This window comes from Rhinopithecus bieti, unplaced genomic scaffold (genome assembly GCF_001698545.2).
Source record: "Rhinopithecus bieti isolate Rb0 unplaced genomic scaffold, ASM169854v2 scaffold_48450, whole genome shotgun sequence".
NCBI lineage: Eukaryota > Metazoa > Chordata > Mammalia > Primates > Cercopithecidae > Rhinopithecus > Rhinopithecus bieti.
The window spans coordinates 113,226-122,178 of record NW_016819072.1 but is presented as its reverse complement, the minus strand read 5'-3'; the positions used below and the strand labels follow the sequence as shown (position 1 = coordinate 122,178).

Genomic DNA, 8,953 nt, shown 5'->3' with positions numbered 1-8,953 from the left:
TTTCCCTTCCTCCCTCCCTCCTCCCTCCTTCCTTTTTTTCCTTCCATCCTTTTGTCAAGAGGCAACCTGTTTTGTCCAAAGGAGCTCCTTACTGAACTAAATATACAGGTGGACAAACGAAAACCAAAAAAGACTTGTTTTCTCTTGATTTATTTTTAGTTTGACTTAAGACCAAGTATACTAAAATGACCTAATCCCTGGTTCATTATCTAATTGAATGGGCTCAATTTAACCACAAAAAGCAGGTGACGAATTGAGGGAAACTCACTAGAGAGCCAAGTTGTAAATCTGAGAAAGTGGAAGGGACAAAACTGCATAGCAGAGGAGCTGCAAAGACCAGAAACTTCAACAGAAGACTGTAAATTAACTTTGGAGAGCAATAGCTCATATTTATAAGGTGTAATATTAGAGTTCAGTTTCCTTGAGTTCAACAAACATTTGCCAAGCTCCTTCTATATGCCAGGCACTGGACTGGGCACTGGGGACCCAAAGATCACAAACTTCTGCCATTGGGAATGCCTACCAGGAAGGATTAAAAGAGTGGCATAAAAGAGAGGTGATGCCTAACTTTGATTTAAAAAAGAAAATTATTGTTCTGATGGATATTTGATATTCCTTATAATGATAACTCATCTCAAAATTATCCATTTTGTTAATTAAGATCTTAATCTGATTAAGACAGGGTAGGTTTTCCTGAACCTCTAAGGCTTCTGTGGAATAATATGTTTAGTCATCAACTACCAAAAGTGCCATCTTGCGGCAGAACAAGGGACTTACATGACTCAAAATTGTCAATAGCTGGAAGAATTAGCCCACCTTATGATTTCAGTTAATTTAAAGCAATGCCACATACACACACACACACACACTAACAAAATAATGCCACAAGTTTTACAGGAGATTCATGTTTCTTTGTATCCTGTTCCCCTAAGCTGACACTGGTGTCAGTTTCAATACCTACATTCACTGTTTCAAAACTAAGTAAAATCATAATCTTGGTTCTTATGCTTGTGTATTGTTTTATCCTTTTTTTTTTTTTTTTTTTTGCCACTGTGTTTTCTGTGGAATGTGGATACAACATTTATGGCGAACTCTCACTCACTGTAACCATTTATTCCTGCATTATTTTTACAAACACATGGTGAAAATAAGGTGTCCTTTGAAGTTTTGCCTCTGAATTTTTGCACCTCTTACTAAATCCATTCTCCACATTATAACCAGTGATCTTTCTAAAAACACAAGTCTGATCTTAATTTTGCTTAAAATTCTTTAAGGTTCCCTATTTGTTTCAAGAAACCCTCTGAACTCTTTCACGTGATTTATAAGGTCTTACATAATCCAGGCCTTGCGACAATCTTATTTCTTGACGTTTTCTTTCTTTGCCTAACTAACTTCTACCTATTATCCAGTTCTCCATTATGACACCTGTGATAAGCCCTCCCATGACTTCCCAAGTCTGGGTTAGGTGCCTCTCCGCAGTGCTTTCGCTCTCCTCTATCATCACTAACCTGTGTGCTCATCAAGGTTCCCCATTAGACTTTGAGCAGGAAAAATGTCCATCTTGTTTATTGCTGTAGTCCTTGCACCTAGCACAATGCTTGGCACGTCATGGGTGCAATATGCATTAGTTGAATGAAATCTGTATCTATCTATGTCTCCCGAGATGGCATTTCTTTTTTTCTTTTTTTTTTTTTTTTTTTTTTTTTTTTTTTTTTTTTTTTGAGACAGTTTCACTTTTGTTGCCCAGGCTGGAGTGCAATGGCTTGATATCAGTTCACTGCAACCTTTGCCTCCTGTGTTCAAGCAATTCTCCTGCCTCAGCCTCCCAAGTAGCTGGGATTACAAGCATGGGCCACCATGCCCGGTTAATTTTTTTTTTGTATCTTTAGTAGAGACAGGGTTTCTCCATGTTGGTCAGGCTGCTCTTGAACTCCCAACCTCAGGTGATCTGCCCACCTCGGCCTCCCAAAGTGCTGGGATTACAGGCGTGAGCCACCACACCCAGCCCTGAGATGGCATTTTCAATAGTATAATTTCCTAGTTAGCTCTAGGGCTCTGTTCAAAGGATCTCTCCAGATCCAAATTCCCACATGTATCCTGATGAGTTTAGCCCCACTGAATGGGAGATACTTGAGTGTACCTCACATTACCAATGTATAATTTCATTGGCGAGAGGGCTCAAGGTAAGTAATTTTAGGGTTCCTAATGCTGTCAGTAACAAATAAATATAATAAAACTTGATAAAATAAATAAGATAATCTGATAGAATGTGTCTACATTTGAGTGCTGCATCTGAAGAATTAGAAATGTATACTTTTCCCCATGGCTTGGGCTTGAGTTTTACTACTGCCAAAATTCATCCATGTAATTGCCTCTTAGACAATCAAGGTTATTACAAGTAAATAAAATTGTGTTTGTGTGTGTGTTCACAAATAATCCTGATTGTCAAAAGAGAGCAAAAAATAACTCACAAAGGTTTATGATCTAACAAAGAATCAGAATGTTTGCTCCCTCCTCTCTCCTTCTGTCTCTCACCCACATCCATACATACATGCTCACACCCAAAAGAAGGAACAATGGGGAGAATTTACTTTCTAACTTAATAGAAAGTTACTCACCTAACAAGCTCCAAAGGCCTCGCTCCTTTTTCCTTGCCATTTCCTCCTGTACTTTACAAAGCATATCTTCAATGTTCATAACCACCTCAATGAGGTCAGCCTGGGCTCCTTTAATCTCTAACTGTGTCCTTCCTGGTTTGATAATTTCTGTGATGGAGACACTTGAAGTTTTCTGAAGCTGAGATAAAATGTCATGTTCCTTTCTCCCAAGGTACAGAATATGATTATTCTCAATGATGTGATGGTTCTGGAGACTCAGGATTCTTTGGATCCATGTTAGGGCCTCCCACATTTTTTCCATGTTGAATCCCATCAGATTGATGGCAGGAAATCTAGCTTCAAGCCCATTTTCTCTTTTCTCCTCTCTGGTTGACTGGGGGACTGAAATGACTATAATAAGCAACCATGGAAGACTAGCGGTTTGTGTTTTTTTTTTTTTTTGAGACGGAGTCTCACTCTGTCGCCCAGGCTGGAATGCAGTGGTGTGATCTCTGCTCACTGCAAGCTCCACCTCCCAGGTTCACGCCGTTCTCCTGCCTCAGTCTCCCGAGTAGCTGGGACTACAGGGGTCTGCCAGCACACCCAGCTAATTTTTTATATTGCTCATGGAGATGGGGTGTCACCTTGTTAGCCAGGATGGTCTCGATATCCTGACCTCGTGATCTGCCCGCCTCAGCCTCCCAAAGTGCCAAGATTACAGGCGTGAGCCAATGTGCCCGGCTGACTAGTGGGTTTTAAAACAGTGCAGAAATGGGATGGCTGGGTCAAATGGTATTTCTAGTTCTAGATAGGATTATAAGTCATGCTGCTATAAAGACACATGCACACGTATGTTTACTGCGGCACTATTCACAATAGAAAAGACTTGGAATCAACCCAAATGTCCATCAGTGACAGACTGGATTAAGAAAATGTGGCACATATACACCATGGACTACTATGCAGCCATAAAAAAGGATGAGTTCGTGTCCTTTGTAGGGACATGGATGCAGCCAGAAACCATCATCGCAGCAAACTAAGGCAAGAACAGAAAACCAAATACCGCATGTTCTGCATCAATGAATGAACCATGATATCACTTGTGCGACAACAGGAAGGGAGCATCACCACGGTCCTATTGTGGGGAGGGGGTAGAGAGGAGGATAGCATTAGAGATATACCATGTAAACAATTAATGGTCACACACCAACATGGCCATTATACATATGAACAAACCTGTACCTTGTGCACATGTACCCTAGAACTTAAAGTATAATAAAAAAAATTTTTTTTTAAATAAAACAGTACAGAACAAAACACCATGGCCAGTGTTTTACCCCTGTGATATTATCACCACTGTCAGCAGTAGCAGCTTCAATTAAGTACTTATCTCTGAAAGCTGCATTGGGTATGAAGGAAATCTACCTGTATTGTTTACAGCCTCCTTTGGAACACAGAGTTTAGCTTGTAATGGGTTAGCTTTATCATCTCTTGCCTCTGCTATGCTGCATTTATCAGTTCACAGATGAGTTCACCTTGTGATCTCACCCTGGATGTTAACTAAGTATTATTTCCCACTGAATAGAATTTTCCCTAACCTCTTGCTACTAGTTTTAAAATCAAACATCTCTGAAAGACACACAGCTTGAAGAGTCAAAATTATTTTTAAAAAAATGAATCTCTGATTTTAAGAATAATACATGTTTATTATTTAAAAATTGGAAAATTATCAACATATAATGGCAGGAAGAAATACCTGTAATTCCACTACTCAGGATTCCTCACAACCTTATGAGACAGATACTAGTAGTTGTCCCATCTTACCAACAAGGAAACTGATTCACAGAGTCATTAAGTAACTTGCCCATGGCTATAGGACTAGTTAGTGGTGGCCATGAAGCTAGTAGGTATGGGCATCTGACTCCAGTGCTCCCGCATATGCCTTCCAGTGAGTAATATCTGAACAGCAGGGGAAATTAGCATCATTCTCCTGAGATCTCAGTTGTGTGGTACAGGAGCTACAAAAGAAGTACAAGGACAGACCTAGAAGTAACACGGGGAGGATGGTCTTCCTCTGAGTAAAGATAAAAAATACAAAAGTCAAGGTTTTAGACAACAGTAAGAAGTAACCCAGGTTTTATATTGGAGGCATACTTTTGTTTAAACCCTTGTTCTGTCTGGGAGATTATATTATTTTTTAGGAGAAAATAAAAACAATGCATAGTGATATTTCATTTATCCATTATTATCAAGAGAAAATTCTTTTCCTTCTTCTTCTTCTTCTTCCTCTTCCTTTCTTCTTCTTCCTCTCTCCTCTCTCTCCCCCTCCCCCCTCCCCTTCTCCTCCTCCTTCTTCTACTTCTTCTTCTTCTTCTTTTTTTTTTAGAGACGGGGTGTCACTATGCTGCCAAGGCTGATCTTGACCTCCTGGCCTGAAGCAATACACCCACCTTGACCTCCCAAAGCACTGGGACTATGGGCATGAGTCAGCATGCCTGGCCAATAATTATTATTATTATTATTATTACTTATTTATTTATTTATTTTTGAGATAGAGTCTCACCCTGTCGCCCAGGCTGGAGTATAGTGGCGCCATCTCAGCTCACTGCAACCTTAGCCTCCCGAGTAGCTGGGATTACAGGCGCCTGCCACCACGCCCAGCTAATTATTGTACTTTTAGTAGAGACGGGGTTTCACCATGTTGGCCAGGCTGGTCTCAAACTCCTGACTTCGTGATCTGCTCGCCTTGGCCTCCCAAAGTGCTGGGATTACAGGCGTGAGCCACCGCACCCGGCCAATAATTATTATTCTAACTTTAGTATATGTGTTGGCAAAGTGAGCACTATTCTTCTAGATAAGTAAATTGTTCGGATGACTAAAGGATAACTCTTCCAGCACCAAAATACACTGAATTTTAACTATGAGTCATCTATTTATTTTTTATTTTTTTTGAGACCAAGTCTCCCTCTGTTGCCCAAGCTGGAGTGCAGTGGCACAATCTCAGCTCACTGCAACCTCCGCCACCTGGTTTCAAGTGATTCTCCTGCCTCAGCTTCCCGAGCAGTTGGGATTACAGGCACACGCCCCCATGCCTGGCTAATTCTTTTTTGTATTTTTAGTAGAGATGGGGTTTCGCCTTGTTGGCCAAACTGGCCTCAAACTCCTGACCTCAGGTGATCCGCTTGCCTTGGCCTCCCAAAGTGCTAGGATTACAGGCATGAGCCACCGTGCCCAGCTGAATTAAATATTTCTAATGATAACGTACCACCTCTCTGCCTTCTTAAATAGTTTTTTTGTTTGTTTGCTTTTTTGTTTTTGTTTTTTTTGAGACAAGTTTCCCTCTTGTTGCTCAGGCTGGAGTGCAACGGCATGATCTTGACTCATCACAACCTCCACCTCCCGCGTTCAAGCGATTCTCCTGCCTCAGCCTCCCGAGTAGCTGGGATTACAGACATGCACCACCACACCTGGCTAATTTTGTATTTTTAGTAGAGATGGGGTTTCTCCATGTTAGTCAGGCTAGTCTCGAACTCCTGACCTCAGGTGATCCGCCTGCCTCAGCCTCCCAAAGTGCTGAGATTACAGGCATGAGCCACCGTGCCCGGCCCTTCCTAAACAGTTTAACCTTTCCTTGATAATCTGAGATCATCATCATCAATCATTTTGTTAATTTGTCACCCAGGCTGAAGTGCAGTGGCACAATCATGGCTCACTGCAGCCTTGACCTCCCCGGGCTCAGGTGATCCTCCCACCTCAGCCTCCCAAGTAGCTGAGACTACAGGCATGCACCACAATGCCTGGCTAATTTTTGTATTTTTCGTAGAGATGGGTTTCACCATGTTGCCCAGGCTGGTCTCGATTTCCTGTCCTCAAGTGATCGCCTGCCTTTGCCTCCCAAAGTGCTGGGATTACAGGCTTCAGCCACCATGTTCCATCATTAATCATTTTTATGTCAATTATTGTCCTGTGCTATATAATTCCTTTACGCAAGAATTACTGAATTAAATGGTGACATTTGCCACCATTATTCAGATTAATGACATACAGACCTTTTAATGTTCCTTTTCTATGTTATCCTCACCTAAAACTCCTCTTATATACCCACAATGGATTCCCTGTGGTTCCCCAAACATGCACTGGATTTCTTTGCTCCTGTGGGTTTTCTCTACCTTGGATGCCCCATCCTACCCTCTCTGGACATCGGAAATCTTGCCATGCTCACAGCCCAGCTTAGAACTATCTTATTCATGAAGCCATTCTTGATCTTTACCAGTCAAAAGGAATCTCTTTCTCCTCTTAGCTACCTGGGGAGTCTGTCCATCTTCTCAGTCATTATTTATTGCCTGGCATTTGTTTAATGCTTTCAATTTATGGAACATTTTTGCATACATAATCTATTATCCTCACAACTGTCTGTTATTATCATCACTATACAGATAAATAAACAGGATCATAAAAAGCACAGTTCCAGGCCAGAAATGTTAATGCTCTCCTTCCTTACTTCCAGCACTGCCAGGCCACTGAACATTCCATCTCAGTCCACCCAAACTCCACTGAAAGAATGACATTATATACCTGTAATCCCAGCATTTTGGGAGGCGGAGGCAGGCAGATCACTTGAGCCCAGGAGTTTGAGACCAGCCTGGGCAACATGGTGAAACCCCGTCTCTACCAAAAAACAAAAACAAAAAAAAATTTTTTAATAATAAAATAAATTAACTGGGCATGGTGGCATGTGCCTATAGTCCAAGCTACTTGGGAGACTCATGTGGGAGGATGGCTTGAGCCTGTGAAGCAGAGGTTGCAGTGAGTTGACATCACACCACTGCACTCCAGCCAGAGTGACAGAGCCAGACCTTGTCTCAAAAAGAAAAGAAAAGAAAAAAAAAATGATTGACATCAAAATTGACTAGGGAGCATTCAGAATAGATATTGTTGGCCCAGACCCAGAGTCCCTGAATCAGCATCTGTAGAGTTGGGACAAATACATATTTTGGGGGTTTTTTGTTTGTTTGTTTTTTAAAGTTTCCATCGTGATCCCAGTGATTACTCGGGTTTGAGTAGCATTGAGTTAACCCATTTATCTGTTATTACTGAGATGTGTTTTCTGTAATTACAATAAGTAACTCTATTTAGATGTTCAGAGTAGAAAGAGTGACTGAATGCCAGTTTATGGAAGCCAGAACTTTTTCTTGGGAAAAAATTACAGATATCTATTTATGAATCAACCACCCACACCTTGGATTATCCACTGCAACTCAAACTTCCTCTGTTCATATCATGAAACTGGACCAAGCAAGAATAGACTCATGATCAGGGCATAGAGTAGGCAGGTATCCAAGCAGGACCACAATGCAATACATGTGGCTTATTTATTCTTCTTCTCCCCTCCATTAGTTCAGATGATCAAGAATAGAATGAGCCAATGGTGGGCGACACTACTTATTGGCCTGTGAATTTCTTACTCACCGCTGTAATTGTTCAAACTCAGCATCTTGGACCTCTTTGCCATTTCAGCACTGAAAACCTACAAGAAGCAAAACAGAGCAGAGTCATAAGGACGGCTGATAGCCATTGTCATCAAAGTCTCCCTCTCTGCACACACAGCACTTGACTTCATCCACTCTGTCAGTCCCATTCCTACTACCACAAATCTAAAGCAGCCTTTAGGAAAGCCCCAGAGAAGAGGACCACCATCTATTAGAACACAGAAGGAACAAGCATAGGAAAAATGAAGATGAAATCAAAATCTGGTATAAATAAAGAAGGCTATGCATTCCAAGACAAAATATAACCATGCATTCATTCAACTGATTTTAATGCCCTGCTTGCACTAAACCAAAGCTGTGGATATGTCACTGAAGAAGAAAACTATAGGTAACTAATAAAACACAAAATCATTTAAAAAATGGTATACACACCAAACTTGGTCTGTAAATTGAATAATAAAATAATCTGTTTTATGTAAGTTAATTCCTATAGAGTGCTTGAAATTGCTCCTGGCGTGTAGTAAACATTCAGTACATGGTAGCTATTGTAATTGTTATTATATGAAAGTCTATAGACAAAGATTTGTGCATATTGCAACACAGATCCATTAACATCATGTCTATTAGAAATAACACATCTCGGTCGGGCGCGGTGGCTCACGCCTGTAATCCCAGCACTCTGGGAGGCCGAGGCGGGCAGATCACAAGGTCAGGAGATCAAGACCACAGTGAAACCCCGTCTCTACTAAAAATACAAAAAATTAGCCGGGCGCGGTGGCAGGCGCCTATAGTCCCAGCTACTCGGGAGGCTGAGGCAGGAGAATGGCGTGAACCCGGGAGGCGGAGCTTGCAGTGAGCCGAGATCGC

At 41.4% G+C, this 8,953-nt stretch overlaps 1 protein-coding gene across 1 annotated transcript in view; it reads right to left on the bottom strand.

The window, feature by feature from the left end:
• Positions 1 to 2,013: 2,013 nt before the first annotated feature.
• PARP9 (poly(ADP-ribose) polymerase family member 9) overlaps positions 2,014 to 8,953 on the bottom strand; it is a 25,250-nt gene continuing 18,310 nt past the window's right edge. The window contains exons 8-9 of the mRNA XM_017858196.1: positions 8,067 to 8,124; positions 2,014 to 2,999 (exon numbers count right to left, since the gene is read on the bottom strand). Coding sequence (XP_017713685.1) covers positions 2,611 to 2,999; positions 8,067 to 8,124 — 447 coding nt within the window. The 3' untranslated portion in view covers positions 2,014 to 2,610. The remainder of the gene's footprint in view (positions 3,000 to 8,066; positions 8,125 to 8,953) is intronic.